This window comes from Nannobrachium achirus (assembly GCF_963921795.1).
Source record: "Nannobrachium achirus genome assembly, chromosome: 21".
NCBI lineage: Eukaryota > Metazoa > Chordata > Actinopteri > Myctophiformes > Myctophidae > Nannobrachium > Nannobrachium achirus.
Window position 1 is genome coordinate 37,520,356 of NC_137828.1, and position 27,656 is coordinate 37,548,011.

Genomic DNA, 27,656 nt, shown 5'->3' on the forward strand with positions numbered 1-27,656 from the left:
TCCATTGGTGGAGGGCAGAAAGTCCGACTACTTAAAGAAGCCATGGGGGATCTGGCTGACCAAGAGGATCTTGTTATCCTAACTGTAGACAGGTATGTTGGATTAGTATACGCAAACTATCTCTTCTCTAGTAGCACTGCATGACAAATTGCCAATTCAGTGTTTTTAATTTAGACACTGGCTCTCATGAACTGAACAAAGTAATTTATATCTCAAAGGCTCAAAGCCTCGACTAGAATATTTCCCTATTCATCAATGAGATTTCCTAGAAGGCCAATATTCCAGAGGGGATATTCTTAGGAACACTTTCAATGAGGGATAGGTTCGCAAAGTCCCTTTGGTTTTTCCAGATTGGATCCATATGTTTGTGGGTGAGTCATATAATTAGGTAAAACAAAAAAAGGAAGGTGGTCAAATTAGCTTTTTTATGGTGTAAATCCGGGGGCGAGGAAGTGAATGAGCAACACTTATCCTTCCCTCATGAGCAAGGCACTAAACCCCCCCCCCCCCAACTGCTCCAGTACAGCTGCCCAGTACCACTTTTACACCAATGGCTTTTGTTTAACTAGTGTTTCCAACGAGGGTCTGTCCATGTTGGCCAATTTGTACATGCTTGGTCTGCAACGCTACAAGTCCACATGTACTGTGTATTTCAAGACATCGTGTCTTGTTTTTTTCCCATGCAAGGCATATATGACATATACCGGTATAAAGATTAAGGTCAAAGTTGGACTAAAGGTGAAGCCTGCAGATGAAAGCTGCTGCTGGTAAAGCCTCATTTGACTCCATAGCATGAAGTGTCCTTGCCAAAAGATCAACAACGTATCGTGACCCATTTTTAGCTTGTAGATCTGGTGCGACAGTCCAGAGACAGAAGTAGTGCAACGTGGTACAAATACTGTATACAGGCTTGGAGAGAGACAGTACGACTTTTCTTTAGACGCAAACAACCTGGGACGTCCTCTGAGAAGGAGGCAGACACAGAACCAAGGGTGTCCAAAGAGATAGAGACAGAACAGGGGGGGTCCACACAGAGACACATGACCAAATAATTACTTTATTAATGTAATGTGGGCTTTTGATCTGAATAAAGCTGTTCAAGTATGTACATTTCAAGAGCCATAACATGTGATAGACCATTTTAGCCCACAACACCCACCCACACATGTACACATGTGCAACCAGGTGGCTACTCTTTTGACCCGGTCGGACATTGTATACACTAGTCTAGTAGAACTATAACTTCACACAGGACTGTGAAACTCTAACTTCACAGGACTGGATTACTGGATTGAATGCACTACGGATGAAATATTACACATCCAAGATCAGTCTGACATGAGACCAGATTGGACTTGGATGTGTATAAATAAGTGGTGTATTTTTTGGAAGGAAGCAGTTTTTGTAAGCCGACGTTTGTTTGTTTTGCTACTCTGGTTGCAATCGAAAGAGAGTAAAAGAGAAGTATCAGTGCCATGCAAAACCGAGAAAGATTATGATTGGATTCATTGTGTTTCACACTGAACACCCTTGGGCCACAACAGACAGAGGTAGCATATATTTAACTGCTCTACTTTCAACCTCATCCTGTCGCTAATGAAAGATGGACATAATAAATTAAAGTGTGTTTTGTGTTTCTTTTCTGTTTTCTTTGAACACGACTTCTCCCCCTGTGATATTACAGAGGTGAATGAATGTCAGTGCTTCCTGGACTACAGCCCATGTTTCCTGTAGTTACAACATCATGTTAATTATCATTTATCTCCTCATCTTCAGTAAAATTCGGGTGTCCCTTTAAAGTCTACAGCAGGGGTCTTCAACCTAGGGGGTCCTCAGAGTTACTACAGGGGGTCCTCCAAATCTTTATGTGATAGGAACTCCCCCCCCCCCCCCCCTTATAATAACCACTTGAACCCTAGCGTCCATATTCGGAGAACTTTAGACAAAAATAGCTCACAACGCCTCACAGGCGCGTAACAATAGGCAAAGCAGCCAATGCAGTCGTATTGGGGCCCGGAGGGGGAGGAGGCCCGCCACCGCTCCCGGGAAGAGTTGTGAGCTTGCAAAGCGCTTTGGAGGGAGAAAAGAGCAGACCAAGTAAAGTGAAAGGTCAAGTTTATTAAGTATTGACCATTCAAGTGGTTAAATATCTGAAAACACACATTAACATGAATCCAAAATACACTGTTGATCATGCTGTCAAACAATGAAACTATATTTATGAACAGATTGTGGGGGTGCCTGCTTCATCTCTCTCTCGACTAAGGGGTCCTTGGTCTGAAAAGTTGAAGACCCCTGCTTTAAAGTCTACAGATCCAATAATGAACATTCAATCTGGAAGCGGTCACCAATATGGGAGTTTAGTACCTAACAGCTTAATTGATACGCTTTGTTGAAGGCTGTCTCTTGGATTCTATTTTGATCACAAGATCTGTTCACAAAATATAATCATTGTGCTATCATTTATGAGCAATTTCTCGTGGGAAATTGTAGGATTCTCAGTTATAATGAAAGTGCAAAGCGAAACGAAACCTTTTTCAGCTGTACAGATCTATGAATTTGGAAATTGGAATCATTTAGATAATTACAGCCCGTAATAAGCGTTTTGAGCCCACGTCTGCTCAATGAGGTGTTTTGGCGTGTTTATTATGTGGCAATGAACCACCCTCCACTCGTTCATGCAAAGGCCTTATTACTGAGTTCTCTGAGATATACGAGACGTGCTAATTTCATGTGCAGGTAGCAGAATTATGAGTTCTCAAGGCCAACGGAAAGTTTCCGCAAGTTAATGTGAGTGGTTTAGAATAATAACAGCCTTACACAAGCATATTTCTTCAAGTTGAGTACGATGATGGTGATTACGAGTACCATAAGCACTTTCAAATGTTGTCACACTGTTGCATAATGAACCTTTGAAACCGAAATGATTATTTGCAAAAGGAAATAATTGTATCCATAGAAATGCCTTTAGATCTACACATCTGCAATATGGATTTCTACTACAGCAGTTTTATATACTGTATATTTAATGTTTTATTGTAAGATATCATGTTATACTATTACATTCAATCAAAGTTGTCTGTGCTCATTGGCAGAGACAATTAACATATAATTATCAATATCATGCCAGTCAATAGCTATGCACAACAAATGAAGACTGCACATCACTGTGCATTCACAGCCAGAAGGTTGTATGCATGCCGGCCTTGTAAGTCTATGCACATTTTAATTGGAAATGCCACACAAACAGTACCGTATATTAAGCCACCATCGTACAGAAAGTGAATACTTCGTAAACAGAGCACCTTTGCGTCACTAATGTTCAGTTAAGGTTTGAAACACAGTACTGACACAAGGCCAGTGGAATAGGCGTGACACAGGATTTAGTCCCTAGTATTTCTATTCTGGGGGGAACATTCGGCAATAATGGACGATCTACAAGCTCACCATGCTTCACAAGGTGATGTATTGTGAGCTTGCAGGTGAAGAGATTTAATGTAGCCAATGGGAGTATGGTCATAGGCGTGGAAAACCTTAAGGGATATTTATGCATTCCTCTCATGACAGTGTGGAGAGGGGTGTTGTGATGTTGGGGTAAGAGTTTTTTGTCCCTGTGACTAGGGCTGTCACGATATGACATTTTACATGACGATTAATTGTCACGCAAATAATTGCGATTAACGATTTAATTGTGTTTTTGTCGTTGATAATTACATTTCTGTTTGGCTCGTAGGCTTTGAAGTTGCACGTGGCAGATAAGACACATGACCTAAATATACAAAGAAATAATGGACATATTTGACAACTTTCTATTTAAAAAATAACATTGATAGTGGAAATAGCCGATCTACAAGCTCAATGCGACGCGTTGTCGCGATGCGATGCGACGCGTTGACGCGATGCGTTGTGAGCTTGTAGATCTGCTATTTCCACAATTTTTTACTTAAAAAATATATATATTAAACATTTTCAACATTCACGATTATGACGATTATGAAGAATAATCGCGATTATGTAAAATAATTGCGATTAGACAATTATGTAATAATTGTGACAGCCCTACCTGTGACAGGACCCAACGAACCCCCCTCTGGCACAAAACACACCTGGCATGATACGATCTTTATGGGAACCTCTCTTGGATGGAACACAGCTGGCCTGATTCCTATCTTTAACAGAGGTTTAAATCGGCGGTGTTACGTGGTCAGCATGCATTTATCAGAGCCTGTTTATTTTAATGATCTATCAATCGATTGTGTTCCAGCTGGGATCAATAGAGGAAACGCTCCTATTACCTATTTAAGTGATCAGTATCACAATGTAAATTAATATTTCAAGGTCTTCTTTTTTACATTAATTTTAGTTAAATTATCAATCATTTCTTAAACGTTTTGCCAATTGTTTGGGCCCTGCCAATTATTTGGGGGCCCACTTGCAATAGAGGGTATGCACGTCCACTGGGACCCGCCCCCCTAATCTAGACTGAGTGGCAAAACATTGAGGGTGCATACCCTCTATATCCTCAGGGACCAGGATAGGAATCACTGGCCTTGTGTCTGTTTCTGTCAGATTTTATATAGGAAGTGGTGACTGTTAAGGGCACTTTTAACCAAACCGATTCGGCCGCGAATCGGCGGCGGATAGCGTCGGTTGCCGAACGGGAGCTCATCGTCAGGTTTTCGGCAGCGGGTCGGGAACGTTATCGACCGAAAACTGGAAAACTGGACTTGCTCAGTTTTGTTCAGTCGCCCCTGGCCGTCGGTAAGATTGAGGGAGTTGTAGAATAGTTTGCTACTGTTGCAAAACCAAGCCAAAATAAGCCAGAGACATTTTCCCGTCGCATATTTTTACTAAATACCATATTCTCAATCTCAACTCTCAGTTCCTATTCCAATCTGATCCAAAGCAAAGCTAGTAAATAGTGCAGCAGCTCCCCGTGTTTTTTTTCCCTTCTCCTCTGCACGGAGAACACACAGTGCCTCCGGGTATGGTTGCCAGATTCTGTGAGTGAAATAAGCGACCAGGTCTATGAAAATAAGCCCAAAAGCAGCGACCAGTTTCACCTCTGAGCTCTATTACATTAGTTATTTTATAAAATAATGTTGAAAGCAAGGCCAAATAAGCAACTACACTTCAGAAACAAGCCCAAACAAAAGCAACCCACAACTAGCAACATTATAGGAAAACAGGATCAACGTTGCTTATAACGAGCAGACATGGCACCACTGCCATACAGTAACTACAGTCGGCGTCGCCTGAAAAAATAAAAGTGCTTAGTTTTTTGCAGTTCTTTGCAGTCTGTGTACAGTCAGAAGTAGTCTCCTGTAGGCTGTTTGGTGTGGAGACACCTTTAGAAAGAAAGGGAAAACCATTGCTGGGCTGTCTGTAGATTAAATATGCTAATGATGTGTTCTCTCCACCCCTCTACTGTAGCTACGACCTTATCTTTGCCGGGGGACCAGAAGAGATTCTGCGGAAGTTTCAGCAAGCAAATAACAAAGTCCTTTTTGCAGCAGAGGGGCTGATCTGGCCAGATAAGCGACTAGCTGACAAGTATCCCTCAGTCCGCAGTGGCAAGCGCTTCCTCAACTCGGGAGGTAGGTTCCCAGTATAAGGTGTGACCGTCTTCCTATTACTGTAGTAATGCTGCGTTGTTTTATCTTGCTTTTAGACTGAATGTTGATTTGTTTTTAGCTCCCCAGTCCTCTCCCTCAAGAGGACTTGCCTTTTGCCAGACTGACACTGTAAATATGAATGTGTAATTAATGACTCTCTCAGAAAAGAACTATAGACGGAGCTCTAGATGCAAACAATCACAAATCCACACTAAGAGGCAAGGTCACTGTCTTGCAAAATTCTTTCACTGTCTGAATTCCTGCTTTCTTTGTGGTCCCAAGTCTATGTCTGATCAGAGGCTGACTTTGGCATTCATTGACCTGACATGCCTATTTGTGTTGGCCCCCAACGTTCCACAGATTGCATAAAATTGTAGGTTTTGTTTGTGTCCCTAAGGCTACCGCCCAAGTAGCTGCTGGGGTCAGTGTTTTCACATTTGGAGATTGGACATGCTCGTCATTGTCACAGAGACCACAGTATTTATACAATTGAGTCAAGAGAGTTGTGTGTGCAGCACTGGTGTGTCTGTGCCTGTAGCCTGACAAAAGGCCAGACCAAACAGAAATTGTTCAGTTGTTTGACAGACATACATTAGTTGAAAATTGAAATATGTATATTTTTAAGAAGACGTACACTATGTGTGCATACTAGCTGAGTAAAAGCAACAGAAAAGACAGGGCTGCTGATCTCACATTTGATGCTGTTGCACCTTGACTAGCATCTCTTGACAGGTTTAAGCCACTTCAGTTTACCCAGCACAGACAAACCACACCCTGACTGTTATTTGCAAAATCCTGAAGACAGACATGAATTGTTGCATAAATTCTCTCTCTCTCTCTCTCTCTCTCTCTCTCTCTCTCTCTCTCTCTCTCTCTCTCTCTCTCTCTCTCTCTCTCTCTCACATTAAGGTGGGAAGGGCTGTCATTAATTCATTAAATTATGTGCACATTATAGCGTTCCGTTCACCTTTTCAACCTTTCCAGTCATACCATTCAGGCTATGTCATATCCATCCTACAGTTCATGTTTACAGTGTCTGAGGGTTTTTTAATGAAGGGACCCAAAAACTGCACAGACCAACAACATAGCCAAACCCGGCAATTTTCTGCTGCGGTCGATGTGCTTGAGCAAGAGAAGGGAAAAGAAGGAGATATGGGAAAACTGCAGTAGACGTTGCTGTGAGAATGTATAGTAAGAGGATATGTGAGATTCTTCTACGCTGTCGCAGAAGCCTGGCTTCTCAGTCATTTGTGGAGATTGCAGCTTTCCAGTGGTGGCCATTGTTACTCCCCCATGTGGTCTGTGGGAAGAGTGTCACTGCCCAGTACTCATTTATCGACGATTATTGCCAAAACTCACACTTTCCAGGAAGGATCTTGGATCACTGCCAGGGTGAAGTCTTGAATGCAAAGAACATATTTCCTTGCAGACGTAATTGACACAGAAGGTCTGACTAAGATGTAGGCTATATGCCCTTGTAAAACTCATTTGTTTCACCCTATACTTACAGTTGGACTTATTTTCTTAACAGTTTGAAATGCATTTAACATTGTATGGTATAATTTTCAGGTATAATTGGCTACGCCCCAAACATAAACAAAATTGTTTCACAGTGGAACCTCCATGACAATGATGATGACCAGCTCTTCTATACCAAAATATATCTGGATCCATTGCAAAGGGTAAGAATGTTGGGTAGCATACAACAGCTATATTGTACACTGTTTTAGCAGCTCAGCTAGCCTCGATATAGCCAACCACATACAGTACACTGTACACTTCTAAAACAGCTGAAAACAGCTCTCCTTAGAAAACAAGCAAACCACAGGCGAGATATTGGGTGACCAGCTGTTTCATATCTCTTATTTATTTTCTTTATATAAATGTTTTTTTTCCAGATGTCTCTGAATATGACTTTGGATCACAAATGCCAGATTTTCCAGAACCTCAATGGAGCCGTTGGTGAGTACCCACAACAAATTGATCTCATTATGGTCTTTGGTTACCGTTTGCAGCTCGTATTTATAATCTCCTCGTTGGACCACATTAAACCGATGAACCTTTTTATTCATTCATTTCTTTCATTCATCTATGAAAGATTATGTTTGCAGAGTGCCTGAGGGCCTGGTAATGCAGTATATTATAGTGAGCTAATAAAACTGCAGGAAGATTTGTAGAACCTGGCCTGATCTCCTAAATGTTCCTGTCTTGGCAGATGAAGTGCTCCTCAAGTTTGGAACAGACCGAGTGAGAGTTAGAAACACTGTGTACGACACCCTGCCAGTGGTAGTCCACGGCAACGGAAACACCAAAGTGAGTACAAAATGATGCCCTCCGGCACACCTTATACTGTACATCATCAGTATTGACATTTGCGGGGTCTATACCTGGAAAGAACCCCGCCCAACTCCAGCGGCATCATTTATTCATAGTCTGTTTTTAGTCTGAATTCTTCTGCAGTTGCTGCTATTGCTGCTTTCCAGCAATGACCGCTGAGGCATTCCTGATAATGACCTGGCCCACTGTTCGCCTTAGATTTACATCCAACATGTACTGTGTTCGTTGGAAGAAGAAAACAAAGAATTCCTTGGAACTCGGTTACTCGGTAGATGAGCAAGAGGCCTGTGGGTCTAGAAATTGAGCTATACTGCGCCGCTCTCTCTCTCTATTCCCATTTATGTAGTGAAATGCCTAAAGCAGGATGTTTGTGAGATACAGTAATCATTCTCTAGAGAGTCTTGGCTGGCCTATTTTCCTAATCCCCCTCCTCCCCCACTCCTCCTCCTCCCCCTCTCACACATTCCCACTCGACCACTAGCGACCGTTTCTGGTGTTCCTTAGTAATGAATCCTACCCACTGCTCTATGGAACCAGCGTCCCAGAGGGCCTCCACATCTGCAGCTGTCGTGCTTAACGACAGATCACAGAATGTGGATCCCCAGCTGTCCATTTGTTCTGGTGTGCAGGAAAGGCTTGCTGGATCCTCTGGGCAATCGGCGAACATCCTAAAGCTCAACCGCTGTTTTATCAGTCTGTAAAATTGCACTTGTGCAAATGTACAAGCAGCCAAGAAGAAGAGTCAGCAAGTTATTACTTTGGATTGCAGACTGCATTCTGGCTTGGATATTTTCCCTCTACAGTTGTAAGTTGTAAAACTTAACAGCTGGTGATTTTATGTCCCTCACCTCTCACATATCACTAGCAGCTAACATTTGTGTAAACATAAGGCCAGACAATTTAGGAGTGACATTCAGTTGATTTGTGGGATTCTGGTAATACTTTTCTTGGATCACCTTGAACTGGTTGCATCTAGAAACAATTATCTACACCAGGCCGCGGGGCGGCTTTCGCCCCTGTCTGTGGGCAATATGTCTGTATACAGTATGTGTATTGCTTATCTCCCCAACTACTGGACCAATCAACGCCAAACCTTTTTAACACCCTGCCATTAGGCCAATCCATCAATGACAACAATGTTATTTCATATTTTTGGGAATGCATTACCTCATGCATTCACCCCGTCCCTCCAGAGTACAATGTAACAAGGAGAGGCTTGTGCTTCCCCCAAGAGTTCAGATGCAAGTGATTCTACCGGCTACACATAAGATCAGTGTATATATGTGATGCCGCCATTGCCTGTACCTTCAGGCTGTGTTTCCCAGTATACTGTATGTGTTGTATTGTTTTGGATGGCAGCGCTGCATCTTCACCGTATGCTAAAATGCCAGCAGCGGGCTGAGGCGTGCATGTTTGCCGTTTTCATTTGAAAAACGTTCAACTTTGGGTGGAATGCCACACACACTCATCACTGTCACTTAGTTTTACCCAACTGTCCAATCACAGTGGAGGAGGGGCTGGACAAACACCACAAAACACCCCAATGCAATGCTGCAAGGGGAAGAACAGATGTGTCCGGATGCTCTTTGTAGATTATAGCTTGGCATTCAATACCATCGTCCCCACCAGACTGGACAGTAAACTCAAAGACCTGGGCCTGCACCCGTCCATGTGCAGGTGGATCTTGGACTTTCTGTCTGACCCCCGTCAGGTGGTAAGAATGGGCAACATGACATCGGACCCCTTGACCCTCAACACCGGAGCCCCCCAGGGATGTGTGCTTAGTCCCCTCCTATATTCCCTGTACACCTATGACTGTACAGCCACAAACAGCTCCAATGTCATCATTAAATATGCTGATGATACGACTGTTATGGGCCTGATTGATAACGGTGATGAGACGGCCTATAGAGCAGAGGTCAGAATCCTAACTCAGTGGTGTCGGGAGAACAACCTGGCTCTCAACGTCGATAAGACCAAGGAAATCGTCGTGGACTTCAGGCGGCCGGAGAGGGAGCACGCACCTATCACGATCGACGGAGTGGCAGTGGAGCAAGTTGACAACTTTAAGTTCCTTGGAATAAATATCTCAAGTGATCTCAAGGGGACCACGCACACCACCACAAGTGGTGAAAAAGGCCCAACAACTGCTCTATTGCCTCCGTAGGCTGAAGAAGTTCCGAGTGAGCCCCCAGATCCTCCGAGCTTTCTATCGCAGCACTATTGAAAGTGTACTGACGTGTGGCGCCACCGCCTGGTTCAGCAGCTGAGCAGAAATCTCTGCAGAGAGTGGTGCGTACAGCGCAGTGCATAGTGGGTGGTGTGCTTCCTCCTCTTCAGGAGATACATGAGAGACGATGTGAGGCTAAGGCCAAGAGCATTATCAAGGACATCTACCATCCCAGCCACAGCCTGTTCCACCCACTGCGAAACCCACGGCCAGGCAAGCGGTATAGAAGCATAGGGAGCAGCACCACCAGACTCTGGAAGAGCTTTTATACAGCTGCAATTTGACAGCTAAATGAGAGCTAAGCTTGGGCTACTGCTTATTGAACCGATTGAACTGTTTTTATGACCGATCTGATCTACATATAGGTTTTATGGGACTCTCCTTTAGTGCTATTTTATGACTTATAATTATTAAGCACATTAGCCACTTTTTTCTGAATGCACTTTTCCTTTGATCTATCTTTTAAACTGCAATGTTGGGCTTGCACAATTAAGAGTTTCACCCATGTTACTTGTAATGTGATGTGACTGTTGATTCTGATTCTGATTCTTCTGCTGGTTATGCTTCTTATTTCACTGTTTTCAGTAATTTATTAGCAAATGCAATTGCATTATATTTGCTATACTCATAATGGTAATGGAGTTGGATTTTCTTGAATGCAGACATATTCATATACACGTGTTGTAGTACAGCAACGCGTATAGCTCGAGCCCACAGCTGCAGCAGATCAGCTGACAAGCAGGGAGAACATATAGTATATACAGTACATTCAGTGGCCATCTCAGGCAGCCTGCCTTGCCTGCAACAATGTTTAGCCTACTGCGTATCATCATAATTCTAATGTTCCCTAATACAGGTTCATTTGGATGCATTTGAATTCTCTCAGAGTTAAATTAACATTAAGGATTTCTTGTCTTGAATGACACACGTGAGAAAGACCTTTGTAACTGGCAACAGCTGCACAAGAGAATATGCCATGAAGGCCATTTTTTACATTTGAAGACGGTGGGAGTTTTTCTTCTGCAATGGTCTTTAATTTACACCAAAAGTGACTCCAGAGCTCACACTCAATCACATTAGGTCACCAATGTTGGTGCTACACATGTATGTGCAGTACTTCTATTGTATGGCTTGTAAAACAGAAGGTATGGTCCCCATAGGCTATCATGCTGGTGCCTTTATGCACTGTTAAACGATGTTTCTACAATACCGCCTGTGATTGTGGCTAGACCATGAAGATGCCCTCATTTCCCTGGGCCTTTTCATACACACACACAACCCCCCAACATTGTCATGCCATTCCATACAGACGGAGGGAGGCCGGCAGAGATTTAATGTGGATATTTCATAATAAGAAAACAAACACTCACACACGCATGCACATATACAGGAAAGCCTGACTGTATTTACCCATCAAGGCCCAAGGCCCCAAGGTTCAACACAAGATTAGGATTCCAAACAGTGACATGCAGCTTTATAAAAAAAAATATGGCACCTTCTCTGTGCTGTAAATGTAATATACCTAACAACTATGGCATCTCAATATGAATATTTGCGAGCGGATATTTCAAAAGAAAAGGGCAATGGACATTCAAGGACTATGACATTTATGGCTTGCATACTAAAAACAAAGCAGAGATGAGTTATGATGAAATTCATAACAGACTTCTGAAGAAAAAGAATAATTACAGCCCAGTTGGTCTGTATATTTGACTAGGGCAGACATTTATGGCCACTTGTCTTGACCAGCATAATGTCTGTCTGGCCATCCCACATCCCTACTGTAAATCACTTGAGTAAATGACGATGGCAAGTGACCAAGCCAGGACTTTCCATATGTCTTCATATGGTGAAATGAGTTCTGCTGAAGCCAAACAAACAATAAGGCATTTTCACTTGTGTCTGCAATTAAGTTTCCTGGATGACCAACCATTTGCCTGCTCTGTCTTTTGTTACCCTTGCAGATTTACTTGAATCACTTGGCCAACTACATCCCCAACGCTTGGAACTATGAGCATGGCTGCGGCGTCTGTGATGACAATATGCTGGACTTGTCTCAGCTCAAAGTAAGTGAATAATTCCCAGGCCTTTTTCCACTCTGTTCTTCTATTTTCAGTCTGAAAATTATGCTTTGTTTGGAAGAATTTTCCCAAACCTCTCTGTGGATAAACACAAGGCAGTCATCTTGTATGGCTCATCAATCCATCAGTGAAATGTCTCCCACAAACAGAATGTCCTCCTATTTCAATAAGTGAGAGTATACCAGATTTGTAATGTTGTGCACACTCCTGATCCAGCAATAACAGGTCATGTGCCCTCCAAACAGTTTGGACCCTTATTAAAGGAGCGCTAAGTACCAGTAGTGCTACTTGCGGAAGAGGAAGCCGTGTGCTGCTGCAGTGCAGGATATGGCTTTTGGGTTTTTTGGAAGGGCTTATTTAAAGGGGTGTCACTGTCGACCAGGAGGCTTTTTAGTGGCCTCCTTAGTATGTGATTTATCCACAATGGTGAGTTGACTGCGGTCGTGTGGAAATTATGTCAGAGAGTTCAGCCAAGCCTGGCAATGTATAGACACAGCCGCAACTGTACGGAGTATCTTTGGCTGTCAGAAATATGCTGCCCGACTTCCTTTGTATGGTTATGTCTTATTCAAACACTCCATTAACGCATGCACAAAGATCAGAAATGAAGGACGAGGCAGGGTTGTCTAGGACATGAAATTCACATCAGAATCTTTGACATTGCATTTGCAAATCAATATTGAATCTCCATGACTGCTCGCAGACACTTTCCGCAGACCTTCGAGCCCCATGAATGGCCTTGTGTGTCAGGAGTGCAGCTGGAGCCGATTCAATACAAACCTAACCGTATAAATGGAATCTCTGTGAAAGCGGCTCTCACTGACCTTCCAGACGCAGCACAGAACACATGCCGTTTCATGATAATAGCCAAGGCTGTTGGTGAAGATATTTGTTTTTTGTTATGCCACTCAATAGCAGACTCTCGCTGGCAGAGAGCGAGGGGATTCTGGGAGATTGGGAAAACAGACAGGGTAAACCTTGGTTCATTGGCACTGCACGTACACTATGGTTCCTAAACCTTTCAGCCTGTGACCCAAAAGAGAAATTAGATATTCGCCCGGGACCTGAACTAGTGAAAAAAGCAGATCTACAAGCTCACAGCATCGTGTTGTGAGTTTGTAGATTGGCTATTATCACTACTTCTTAAACATTTGTGTTCCAATTTATGGAATTTCTTAGATTTGTCTTAGATTTCTTCTTGAAATTACTGGAAAAAATCATGACATTTTAGCTTTTGTGAAAATGTTTTTTGAAAATATTTGGAATAATAATCAAGAAAGAATGTAGGAAACCAAAAACTTGTCAGCGACCCACAAATGGGTCCCGACCCAGTGTTTGGGACATGGGCCTTCACAGACTCCAGATTGTTCCTGACCCAATATAAGGAAGGGCAAAGGCTGTGAGACTGAGTACACGTCAGCCAGACCTCTTCATTGTCTCTTGGCTTTTGTCTCTCTTTTCTTTTTTCCCCCCAGTTGTCGGTAATGATTGAGGTTTTAGGCACAAGTCTTGATGTTTTGATGAGCGCCCTTCTCTCTCTGCTCCCCGCCCTCTTTGCAGTTCTTTTTTTTCCTTTCCTTTTGCCTGTCAGTAACAATTTAATGCTGGACCCATATGTGCCACTGCCCCCCTCTTTCGCCTCAAGCACGGTCATTGTGGAACTCACAAATTAGATGGTTCCAGTCGGGGCCCTTTTTCATCCCCGGTCCAGACCTTTGCTGTGAACTGGTCAAGGGGAGCACAAGGCCAGTCTGAGCTGTGTGGGCTGCAGCAGTGTGTCATGGGAAAAAGACGTTCTCTTCTGCTCTCTCTCTCTCTATTTCCCACAAACCGTACTGTCCGAGGGACTGGTTTTAAGACTATACGTGGCAGGCTGTATTACTACAATAGCAATTGAAATCAATATTTAGTAGGAAGGTTTATAATTTTTATAATATGCTTTTAAATCATGCTTCCATCCGACAACCCTACATACATTCAGTTTATTCACTATCTAGGGTGAGATTCTACTTATCTGGATATTCCCAAATGCCTATAGTATACTTGTATTTCTTCCAGAACTGTTATATATACATGACTTTGAGTACAAATATAGGCTACTGTAGATATACATGACTGAGTAAAAATATAGGCTACTGTAGATATACATGACTTTGTGTACATATATAGGCTACTGTAGATCTTACAGCAATGGAACCAGATTAGTGACACCATTAGAGATGACTACAGTTGATATAGTGTGCTCTTCAGGGTCCCAGCTGGTGCAGGGTAAACCACTGTAAACCAATTCATATATTTTGAGCTGAGATTGCACAGTGCACACCATGATGCTAGGATTGACACAATTTACACATACGGCAAGAAGGAGCAAACTACATGTTTCTCATGTTGCTTCATCAGATTAACGCTGTATTTTAGTGTGTGTGAGTGAGTGTTCGCTGAGTGAGTGTTCACATACTATCTTCAAAAGTAAACAATGCCTTGAAGAACGTCACCGATTTGTTTATGTCCGAGGTGAAATGTAAAGACACCATTGATTTATGTTAAACAGAAAGCCATAAACTGAGGTATGTTGTTTGGACTAGTATTAATCCATTTCTTACCATGTCTAAACAGGAATATCCGAGTGTGCTGATGGGGGTGTTCATCGAACAGCCGACCCCTTTCCTTCCCGAGTTCTTCCAGCGGCTGCTGAGCCTAGACTACCCCCGAGATAAACTCAACATCTTTATCCACAACAATGTAAGTATATGCAGCTGCAAGTCAGCACTGGAACAAGTACGCTGATGTGTTACTGTACTGTTGTACAGAAAAGCATGAATACCACAAAGTAATACTCTGTTACAAGTAAAAGTCCTGATTCATATTGTTCTCGATTGACAGTATAAAGGTATTGGCATCAGATTATACATACAGCAAAACATAAAAGTACTCAAATCTTTCAACAGTTATTATTTCAATAATAGCTGATGATCTACAGGCTCTCAACACGCCTGCATTGCAATGCGTTGAGAGCTTGTACATTGGCTATTTTCAAATAAATGTATTTTTCATAATAATAATCTAAATCTACAAATTAATTTAAAAATAATTACCCCCATGATGTGGAGAAGATATGTAAAAATACTAGAGTAAAGTAAAAGTACCTCAAAATTGTACTCAAGAACCGTATGTACTTTACAGCACCGCTGCTACGCACAGTAGTTATCAATGTCAGTTAGTTTTGGATGCGCGTCTCAATCATTACCATTGGCTCTGTCTCGCAGGAGGTTTACCATGAGAAACACATCCAGAGGTTTTGGGAGGAGCACCAGAATGCGTTCAACAGCTTCAAGGTCGTCGGACCAGAGGAGATTCTGAGCCAAGGGGAGGCCAGGAACATGGGCATGTACGTGCAGTCGTGCACCTCTCTCTCTCTCTCTCTCTCTCTCTCTCTCTCTCTCTCTCTCTCTCTCTCTCTCTCTCTCTCTCTCTCTCTCTCTCTCTCTCTCTCTCTCTCTCTCTCTCTCTCTCTCTCTCTCTCTCTCTCTCTCTCTCTCTCTCTCTCTCTCTCTCTCTCTCTCTCTCTCTCTCTCTCTCAAGGATGGGTCGATATGAAAATGTCATATCACGATTAGTGGGACAAAAGAAATATCGCGATAATCAATTATCCTGGGGCGGAACATTTGCCAAAAGATAGCAGATCTACAAGCTCGCGACTCATTGTGAGCTTGTAGATCGGCTATTTTTTGGCAAAGACATTTGATAGAGTCAAAATAGTCTTTATCAAGTACGTATATTTGGAGCGGTGAAAGCGCTCCCAATAGACAGGTATGTCCGTGGGTATGTCCCTGGGTGGCTGGGTGGCTGGGTGGCTGGCTGGCCGTGTCCGTAGCCTGGCAATACCTTGAGTGGCCACACACAACACACTAGTTAAAGGAGGGGCGCTGTTTTGTGCAGGCCAGGCACACTCACCACTCACTCACACAGACACACACACACACACACGCACGCACGCACGCGCGCGCACGCACGCACGCACGCACGCACGCACGCACGCTCAGATTCACCGCTCCACTTCGAACCGAGGTTTGATTTTATAAGTAACTTTTACCAATCATAGAGGGTTTAAATGGTACCGGATATGCAGCTCGGCAAATAAAAGGTGAATTGATCCCAGTTTCCCAATTTCACGATAAATTAAATCTCCACGATACGATTATCGTGAGTGTTATTGTATCACGATAAACGATAATATCGCTTATCGTCCCATCCCTACTCTCTCTCCTAAAGTTTACCGCCTTCGCACAGATCCTCTTCTCCGAGGCTTGCAGGCGGCGCGAGACACCCGACTGATGATTAATCCAAATTACGTTATGCATGAACGACTTCATGAACGCCTGAAGGGCTACCGAGCAAAATTAATCACAGCCAAAAAGGAAAATGAGCTCAGTGGAAAAATGACCTTTGAATGGTACTTCTGTGAATTCTACATTGCTTCCTGACAGTGGATATTTATGCGTGGGCAGTGCAGAGTACAGAAAACCTGTACTTTCCTCTAATTTAGTGCACGGTGAAATGCAGTAGATAACATTATGGTCTAAATGCCATTCTGCCACCACGTTCAGTTGCTCTCTCTCGGTTCCTCCTGAACTGCAGGTGTTCATTGTAAACGTAGGAATCGATGCCACATGCAACTGTAATGACTGGTCCCCAGACTGCTTATGTCTTTGTGTTGCTAGACGACACACAACTGATAGTCATACACTAGGTACGTGCAGAGAATGTTAGAGAGGCAGGGGCTGACATTTCTAAAAGGGCCTTTTGGTGAAAATATCGAAAATAGCCAACCTCCAAGCTGAGGTCTGCTATTTTCAATACCTGATTTCTACACAGAGAGGGCAATTCTTTCAACATAAGATGTTGCATTCAAGTTCAGGGGAGTTTGGACAAGGCAATTCTCTTAAATGCTGCCCTCAGGTATGGCATGGAAAGAGGGCATTTGCATTTCTTTCATCGTAGTAAAAAACTGTCTGGAGAGGGCACTTTTTACAGACAGTTAAAAGGGCAGGGGCTCAAGCCCCCTTTGATGTCTATGTGTGCACGTGCCTGTCACACACACACACACACACACACACACACACACACACACACACACACACACACACACACACACACACACACACACACACACACACACACACACACACACACACACACACACACACACACACACACACCAAGTACGACATTGCCCTGATTACTCAGTGCTGAGTAACAGACTGTTGCCATGGTGATAGACCAATGAGGCCCGATTAAAGAAGGAAAAGAGGAGGATGTGCCTTGATAACACTGGCCAGCACGTTCCCATAATGACGGCTTTATCAGCAGCCTGTAATCTCCTACTGTGCATTATCCTCCAGAAGCTCAAAGACACTCATTGTGCGGCTACCCCTGTAATTCAGCTGTTTACACAAAAGGATCTAATAATTTCCAACTTGTTACAGAGATTATTTTTAAGTATTTGATTGACTAGTAGATCCGCCTGGCGTGAGCAGCAAGAGCCTGCATAATAATCATTGCGGTACTTTCCCCTGCCTGCGTGTCTTTGTTCTGCTTCCATTAGGGATCTTTGTCGCCAGGATACCGGATGTGACTACTACTACAGCATCGACTCGGACGTGATGCTCACCAACCGACAGACACTGAAGGCCCTCATCGAGCAGAACAGGTACAGACACACTGCAGGAACCCCTCCTCCACAAAGCCTCCCTAGTTGTTTTGCCCGTCAAGGCTTTTATTTCACAAGTGGCAAAGCCACAGGAACATTACAGCCAAGAGAATTGGAGGGTTAAAAATAAGCGTTTCTGGCTTCCTGTTTTTGCCCCAGCCACATGGAAACAGTGAGAAGCCCTGTTGCCACTTTGCGTTATACAAAAAACAAACATGCAAACTTTTCTTTCTTTTCTTTTTTTTTTTTGGCTGCTCCCGCTCATGATTTTTGAGAGCTTTCCTATAAACCAGATGTCTTTGTGGCCGTGGCATTGAGTGTTGTGACATGCTGGACCAATGGAGGCGCACGGCAAAAGTCCTGCATGGGTATTTAAAGACGCGCCTGGGAATTCTCTGCTGGCACACTCATTGTGGGAGGGATTTGTACTGTATTGTAAATGCATTTGTATCAATGAGCACCATAATTTACGGTAAATGTATTTTCAATTCCTATCCATCACGATAGCGAAATTCCTTTTGAATGTGGGTTTGGGTTTCTAGGACGAGCGGTAGCGGAGAGGTTCAGCCCAACCTTTTCCCACACAAATTCACAGAAAGGAACCAAATTCAGTGTAATACATGCCATTGTACAGTTGGGCCCACAAGTTCATTTCCAGTACAGCACGATATCACTGATCACCATTCTCTGAGATCTGTCATCCACTTGGCAATGTTTGTAACCCAGTGTGGGCGGGACTTTTTACACGCGTGATTTTCAGACCACTAAAGAAGCCGGCACATTTTGATGGCTGGCTGCCTGTGAAATTTCACTTGGTTTTATCCATTCTGACAGAATTACCCCGTCTCCACTCTTGACGTTCTCTTCCCTACAGAAAAATAATTGGTCCCCTTGTCACTCGGCATGGTAAACTGTGGTCCAACTTCTGGGGAGCCCTGAGTCTGGATGGTTATTACGCCCGCTCTGAAGACTACGTTGACATTGTGCAGAGCAAACGTGTGTAAGTTCATGGCGGAGAGGCCTCAACATTATTTGCTTACTTCATTCCCTTTCTTGCAGCTTCCACGACGTACTGTAATCTTGTGTATCTAAAATTATTTAAATATTTAATGTTACCCAGCAATGTAATGCAAAGCTTTGATTTCATTCATAACAACTTTACTCTAAATTTCATTATCTTTTTTGGGACGTCACTATCCCACTTCTAATATGCATGTAAGTATACTAGTAAGAGGTCGCGCCACAGTGATGTGGACATCAGGGATATCCATATATGAGCATTAAGGGGATTTGTTCCCCTGACATCACAGGGATCTCCATATATGGGCATAAAAGGGATCTGTTCCCCCTGGCATCACAGGGATTTCTCTCTAACAGGGCATCATTAATATTGATGACATCAGGGAACTCGATATAATGGGCATAAAAGGGATTCTGTTAGCGTGACATCACAGTGAAGCCAGAGTGTGATGTCAGAGTGGCAAACCCATAGACCGTAAAAATGTGTACACGTCTACACGGACGGACACGGTCAAGCTGTGATGTTTCTCATAGTAAACTGCGACCTTCGGTCGCAAAAACAACAAGACAACGACGATGAAGATCATATCATTAGTCCAGTGGCCCACTTGAAAATCTTGAAAGTATTCAGGCCCACCCATCTGAACACGACAGCCATTCAGCTTCCGTGTTAAGTGGTCAGATGGGTGGGCTGCGTGCATTTTCAGAGCATGTTTATTTCAATGAATTGATCTAGGATCAACAGAACTAACATAGTAGTATACTCGAAGATCCTATTTATCTGAATCACAATGAAAACTCATTTTTAAGATGTTTCATGCCTTTTCTCTACATTTTATATACAGTATATTGGTGTTTTGCCAATCATTCGGGGACCCACCAATGGGCCCAGACGCACAGGCTGGGAATAGCTGCTCTAGTCAATGTGCCTCCTGTAACCGACAGGTTACAGGAGGCACTGTAGTGCCTACAGTACCAAGTACTCTTGGTACTGTAGTACCAAGAGTACTACAGTATATCCTATATCCTACCCAAACTAAACTATATCCTCCCGAAACAGCACTGGAGCAGAACCTGTGGTCACGGATGGTCACATGCGGAGTAGAACAAAATCTCCTCCACAACGCCAGGAAGAATATGAATTATGGTCAACGTTTTAAAATAAAGCCCTTCCTTTTCTCTCTCGTTTCTCTAGGGGTGTATGGAACATTCCGTACATGGCACACACATACCTCATAAAGGGCGAGGTGTTGCGGAATGAACTGAAGGAGAGGAACTATTTTGTTTTAGAGAAACTGGACCCAGACATGGCTCTGTGCAGAAACGCCAGGGAAATGGTAAGAGGGCTCTGCCTTAATCCTGGGGGGATTTATACGTCTTATTATATCACGTCTTTATAAGACTGGTGATGTACGATATTGTTGATATTACAGTGTATTAGTATGAATGTACTGTGAAGGAATGTTACAGTATAAACATGGCTGCATGTGGACCCAGGCCATTAAAACCATGGCCTCTGGCTCTAGAAAGCAGAATTATGTATTGATACACATGGCAGAAGCCAGAGCTGTTTATACATTCTGTGCAATGTCTGTTAATGCTGAAAAACAAGCTCTACTGAGGCCAAAAAGGCAGGTATGTGCAATTTAAAATGTGCTCATTGTCTGTCACCAAGGCATGATCTTCTCCCGTTTATGACAGCATCCGTGGTGTGTGTTGAGGTTCATCCCTGCTCCACTCGTATCCAATCCGCCTCCACTTTCCTCTTTGTCATGTGACTGTGGACAGCGTGAACAGTTGGCGTTGTCCGATTGGCTGCTGAAAATGGCGATTTTTGTTTGTTCTGTGTCCCTTGACCTCTCAACCACTCTGCTGCATCCAGCTCTGCTTTGTCTCGTTCACATGTCACCTGTCTGAAGTCCAAACACTGTGTTTGGATCACCTGCACCCCACCCCCTGCCCCTCCCCTCCCCTCCGTCCCTCCCTCCCAGCATGTGTTGCTTAATAACCAAACATAACAAACGAAAACATAAAGCTTCAGAGGGAAATCTTGCTCATCTTTTTCCATGTGCGCACATTTTCTCTCCTCCTGGGTTGCTCTGTATGTGACATACAGTATTTGGCCTCTGCCTCTGTGAAGACATTATGTTACATTGTTTACATGGTGCTTTTCCTCCATTTTAGACCAGTCACAGAGAAAAAGACTCCCCTTCTCCGGAATCATTCCATATGCTCAGGTCCCCACAGGTCTACATTTGTTTTGATTATTCTATTTTCTTCTATATCCATTTCCAATGGGTGCACACGATAAAAAATAAAAAAAGCCATTCAAATTGTATGGTTGGCGAACATGGACAGATTTCACAGGTATGAAAATAAAAATAAAAAGTCAGCATCACACATACTACAGTAGCCTACTGGCATGTAAAATATAGCCGAATTAAATTTACCAAACCTTGAAATTTTGAACACACATGGTAGATTTCATCGTACCGAATACGATAATCTTATTTTGATGCTGACCGTGTGGAATACTCTTTCACATGGGATATATATTAGAATAAACATCTTGATTTGAGTGCTGTCTACTTCTTTTTAGAAGCATTCAGGAAGTCTGGCAAACCCTTTGGAAATCGATATTCACCAACTGCCTGTGATAAGTTAAAAGTCTCAAGTCTATGAATTATTTATTTCTTCCCGTTGGCGAAAGGAGCCACCCATTTCTTTGCTGGAGCGTATTATCATAATTGTTCTTAAGGGGCCCCGTTATACGAGGTTGTGCACTGGTGCCACGCACCAAACATGGCAGATCAATATACATCAGTGTGTTTCTGTGAACCTCCTCCAAGAGGAGAACTAGGAGGCAAAATATGAAGAGATGCAGTCAATGTCCACATGCAAGTCCCTGTCCTGCTTTTAACCCCCCCCCCCCCACACACACACACACACACACACATTACCCAGCTGCATTCTCCCAAACACACCGACTGATCTCAGACTAGGCTCCAACAATAATTATTCTTTCCCACCCATTGACTCCAACCGGTCTGAATTGCATTCTGAAATAGAAAGAAATATGATTTGAGGCCATCACATTTTACCATAAGGTGGGAAGGAAATAATAATACAAAAAAAAAAAATATATATATATCATCTGCATTTACGTATGCCATTTTAGAAAGCCTAGTCTGATAGTGAGTCCAAATGCCTCTACACACCCAAACCCCCTGTCCTTGCTTCACTGGATTGGGAATATCATTCCTGGATTTGCTCTGTTCCAAACTCCAGCAACCCTGTGCTCCTGTCCTTACCCTCATCCCCAGCACCCTGTTCTGTCCCCAGGCCACCAACCCTCCACCGTCTGACTCCCCATAAATAATCCTAGATTATTTATTTGTGACTTTATGGTTGTGAACCTGACGGCTTGATTTCAGTGTGACAGAACACACTTAAATCGCTTCCCTTTAGTGATACTGTGCGATCAATCTTTTTTTGTGTGCGGTTTTCTGTGCACTTCCAATGTCAACTCTTTTTCCATTGATAAATGTTCTCAAAGCGTAAACAATCACTTTAATTACCGCGGAGATAGCTGCATGCATTTGAAAGCTACTTAAGCTATATTGACTGTATAACAATGCAGTCTTTTTTAACGCGAATTATGTCTTGGAACTAACTGATTTTTCTTCCTCCATCTACTCCAGGGAGTCTTCATGTACTTAACAAACCGTCATGAGTTTGGAAGGATAATTTCCACAGCCAATTATAACATTTCACATTACAACAATGACTTGTGGCAGATATTTGAAAACCCAGTGGTAAGTCATTATAATCTACTGTCATCCTGTAACAAAAATAAACAAATTACATAACAAATTATCTGTGATTAACAGCATCCACCACTGAAGATTATTAGCTGCAATAAACTAGACTACAGATGTTAGACGATAGTGAAATCAAGACTACATAATGGTCTCCATTACTGATAAGGCTGTGATGTATCACCTTGTGTATCCTGTCAGGACCTGCCTTGCTAGAGAGAGAGGATTAACGTTGTGGTATGCAGGTCATCAGAACACTGCCCACTAATCCCAATGTTCTTTTGTCCCACAGGAATGGAAGGAAAAATACATCCACCGCAACTACAGCCGTATCTTCACAGAGAATTTCATGGAAGAGGTTCGTCGGGGAATTTGGACACATGCACTTTTCTGTTGAACTGTTGTTGTGCATGTGCGTGCGTGCGTGCGCGGGTGTGTGTGAATGATCTTCTTTTTTTTTTTTTGTTTTTTTTTTTCGTGTCTTGTCAAAAGACCCATCCCTTACGGGATTTCTTTTTTGTTTTGATTTTGATTATGTTCTCCAAAAAATAAATAATATTCATAAATAATACCACATTCACTTAGAGCCCGTTATAGTAACGGTTTGGGTAAGGGGATATTTAAGGCTAGGGATGGGACGATATGAACATTTCATATCACGATTATTGTGACGAAAGAAATTGCGATTTACGATATTATCGCGATAATCAAAATCCATTATCCTGTGGCGGAACATTTACCAAAAAATAGCAGATCTACAAGTTGAGCTTGTAGATCGGCTATTTTTTGGCAAAAACATTTGATAGAGAGTGAAAAAAGTATGTATATTATAAGTGCCTTTTACCAATTATAGAGGGTTTAAGTGGTACCGGATATGCAGCTCGGCAAATAAAAGGTGAATTGATCCCAGTGCATGACGGAGGACGATATCACGATAAATTAAATCTCCACGATATGATTATCGTGAGTGTTTTTTTATCACGATAAACGATAATATCACGTGTCGTCCCATCCCTATTTAAGGCAATGCAATGTCCCCAAACATTTTCAAAACAACGGTGTGTTTGTGTGTTGCAGCCTTGTCCAGATGTGTTCTGGTTCCCTGTATTCTCAGATAAGTTCTGTGATGAGCTTGTTGAGGAGATGGAACACGACGGGTCGTGGTCTGGAGGCAAACACGAGGTCAGTACTTCTAAGCCAGGTTCATTCTGTGAAATCCTGAGGGCTGATTGAAATACCAATAAACAACATAAATAATGTACTATGCCAAAATAGTTAATGCTTTTAAAATAATATATGAACATGTTTCAATATGGGAACGATTGATAATTACGCAAAAGAATTTCCGATCAACTCAAATAATTGCAATTAGGCAATTGTGAAATAATTGTGACACGTCTACCTACGACTGTGAAAATGGACCAGTCTGCGTTCAATTAGCCCATGGGATATTGCAGGTCATGTGTGTATGCATTATGCATGTATTTGGTTCACTTCACCCTTACACAAACTGTAAGGCGCATTGCTTCTTCATCTACTTCACGAATACTCTGCAATCATAAGCAACACATGTACACATAACTTGCTGTACGGTACATGACGCCGTGCATGCTTAATTTTATGACCGCCATTTCCGCGTCTGCTATATAAATATCGTGAAATTAAAGGGCCATGATTTTTTGTCTAATTCATGTGGCCCGTTTTATGCAGTGCTACATTGGTAATTAATGTCGCTAAAAGTATGTGCCCCGGGGACTAAATCCTCCTACATAGACTGTGACTAACTTGGTTTGGGAAATGGCTGAGCTGGAAGGGTCATTAATCCATATACAGGCAAAGAATAGTACAGCCTGCGGTTTTTACACGCATGCACGCACACACACACACACACACACGTGTCATCATCTATCACTGTGAAGACTGTGGTCACACACAGACAGAGGATACTGGGTCATTTGTTCCATCTTTCATCACACCACAGACTTGCTTAAATTCTCTCCTGTTCCACATCCCCCGTTCTCTTCCTCCTCTTCCTCCTCCGCAGGACAAGCGTATTTCGGGCGGTTATGAGACGGTGCCCACAGATGACATCCACATGAAGCAAATAGGCTTCGACAAGGAGTGGCTCCACTTCATCCGAGAGTTCATATCCCCCGTCACTCTAAAAGTCTTCTCCGGCTACTACACCAAGGTTAGCGTCGAACCCGGCCCAAAAAACATGAGAACATAATAAAGCGTTGGCGGGGGGAAACGAAAGTGCGAATGCCAACCCAAGCCTGTTAGCCCCCAAGAGCTTAGCACTTTCCATGAGACTTGCTTTTACATGTACGGGACATTCCATGAAGACACGGTATCTTTTTTCCAGAGGTTTCTCAGAGGTTGGCCAATGGTGCAATGTTTAGATCTCGTCGTTGTCGGCTGTAAACCTTGTAAACCGTTCGTTTTGCATTTATCATTTTTAAAATGATTTAAAATAGTGAAAATAGATGATCTACAAGCACACAACGCCTCGCGCCGCGAGGCGTTGTGTACTTGTAGATCAGTTCGTTTTGTGAGACAATCTTATATGATGAAGCAGGGCTTTACTTTACGAAAAAAAACATACAAATTTGAAACTTGGAGATACAAGATTTCTCCCCTAAAATGACAATATACAGGTATGCCACCGGTTGAGTTACTGTAGGCCTACATGTAATTTTGTGTGTTTTAATTTTCACTTCCATCACAGGGCTATGCTTTAATGAACTTTGTGGTGAAGTACACGCCTGAGAGGCAAGCATACCTGAGGCCCCACCACGACTCCTCCACATTCACCATCAACATCGCCCTGAATCACAAAGACACAGACTTTCAGGTAACAAGTGCACCACTGAGCGCTATTCACACGGCGGTACTTTTGCTCTTATTCCATACTCCAGAGTATGGAATAAGAGTAGCCCTGAAACATGGATGAGCTTCTACCTGGATTTTGCACTTTCTCCATGTTTGCCCTGTACATCTACATAACCATTCAGATTTCAAATATAAAGTGCTTACCCCATGGGCATGGATGTTACAATATTGTACAGGCCTGCAGAAGTACCTGTGTCTTCCATATTGTTCAATAAAAAGTATTTTAACTTGATCGGTGGCCATTTTCTCAGAGTTATAATGTATCAGAGTGTATAGTACACCTCCCAACCGATAGGGTTGTATAGTTGAAAGCATATGGTGGAGAGAAAAAACAACAGTAAAAATGACCACCGATCGGATTAAAATGCTGAACCATGACAGTCATGACAGACGACCGTCATGTGATCCATGGCTAGGAACAAGCGCAACATTTGTGAGCAAAATACGTCTGCCTTGTGAAATGATGGTCCATTACACTTAAGAGTGGAAAGAAAAGCTTTGCATTCCTCCAGGATCACATTCTGTCATCATGATCGCCACTCTCCCCCATTCCCCTTCTGCTGAACCCCTTTCTCTCCCATCACACATGTCAGGTTGATGTTTATCTGGTATCAGAGTTTCTTTGAAGCATAACCTGTTTTCTTAGCACTCTTACATGACTATTTACTCGTTGACTAGGGTTCATGGCCATTTACTCTGATTTCTCCTGTGCAAGTCGCTCTGGATGGATAGGAGCGTCTGTGTTAAATAGCATATTTTTAAATGATTGTTAATCCAGCACCTGCTTTTAATAAATCCTGCTTTTAAAACCCTCCGTAAATCTCTTTCTCTGCATCTGTCCAACTTTCTCTCTTCCCCCTAGGGTGGAGGCTGTCGTTTCCACAGGTATAACTGCTCCATACAGTCTCCAAGGAAAGGCTGGACCTTCATGCACCCAGGAAGACTGACTCATCTCCACGAAGGTCTCCCTACCACCAACGGCACGCGCTACATCGCAGTGTCCTTCATCGACCCTTGAACTCTTTCCATCTTTTTTTGTTTTTGTAAATGTTTTTGTTTTATGACTGATGTTTTATGTCTGATGTCTGATGATATTTTGTTAAGTGGGGCTGTCCAGTTATGTCGTTTTGATGTCTTGTGTTGTAAAAAAAGAAGAAAGAAAAGCAATTGATGATTGCATTAAGAGGCTCTCTGTTAAACAGAGTGTAGTGTCTAAGGGGTGAGTGACACTAAAGGACGCTCATCCATGTGTACTGTGCATGTACATAGATGAGAAAGAATACATGGAAGTGCTTGGTATCCTACCATCACACTGCCAAGCCATCTTGTCACATGGGCTTAAATTTACAATTATTTTTGTTCTTTTGTTAATCTATCATGATGACAATCAATATTTTAATACGTTTGGTTGTTTTGAGGCTCAATATAGACTGTAACTTTGCGAGTGTGTTGCCTCTACACTACGCATTTCAGGTCAAATATCACTGAACTGTCAAATACTGTAATAACTCACTTTTGTTCCCATAGTGATCAATGGTGCTTACCAAACATTCCATATTTTTGTCCAAAGGTCAAAGGTTTTTAGTGTGAAAAATACAAAGTATTTTGCTAGTCTTTTAATACATACTAGTTGCAAACTCTTAATGTGATGTAACATGGACTCAAGTTGCAATATGCCCAGTGGATTGAAACATTCTATTTTTGTAACTTTGCACACCAGTGGGAAAAAAAAGACAGCAGAATTAAATATGAATTCTGATTGAATGAAGTTCAATATTATGCTATACTTGAAATGTATTTTGGGGGGGAATGTGCAGCATTTGTTTGCTGGACTAAATTGTTTCTACAATGTTTACTTTCTCTGAAAGTTCTGTGTATGTGAACACTGAAACTCAGCCAGTTAAGTTGCTTAACTTATTGTGAAACTTATGACAAGAATTTAATACAAATAAA

General features: G+C 42.6%; 1 protein-coding gene across 2 annotated transcripts; it reads left to right on the forward strand.

Annotated features, from left to right (window-relative positions):
* On the forward strand, positions 1–27,656 carry plod2 (procollagen-lysine, 2-oxoglutarate 5-dioxygenase 2). 2 transcript variants are annotated; one of them, XM_080751914.1, is made up of 18 exons: positions 1–92; positions 5,434–5,597; positions 7,185–7,297; positions 7,514–7,577; positions 7,831–7,928; positions 12,147–12,248; positions 14,880–15,005; positions 15,530–15,651; positions 17,869–17,973; positions 18,848–18,973; positions 20,189–20,330; positions 21,178–21,240; positions 22,695–22,808; positions 23,104–23,169; positions 23,889–23,993; positions 24,856–25,002; positions 25,540–25,665; positions 26,566–27,656. In XM_080751914.1, the coding sequence occupies exons 1-18, from the start codon at positions 43–45 to the stop codon at positions 26,719–26,721; spliced, it is 1,989 nt and encodes a 662-aa protein (XP_080608040.1). In that variant the 5' UTR covers positions 1–42; the 3' UTR covers positions 26,722–27,656. The 2 variants fall into 2 exon arrangements, with proteins under 2 accessions (XP_080608040.1, XP_080608041.1); XM_080751915.1 differs by lacking the exon at positions 21,178–21,240.

Coding starts and splice junctions, on each gene's coding strand:
- plod2 (XM_080751914.1), top strand. CDS start 43: ATGGGGGATCTGGCTGACCAAGAGGATCTTGTTATCCTAACTGTAGAC. Junction 21,241..22,694: donor ATATGCTCAGGTCCCCACAG/GTCTACATTTGT, acceptor CATCTACTCCAG/GGAGTCTTCATGTACTTAAC. Junction 23,170..23,888: donor CAGAGAATTTCATGGAAGAG/GTTCGTCGGGGA, acceptor TGTGTGTTGCAG/CCTTGTCCAGATGTGTTCTG.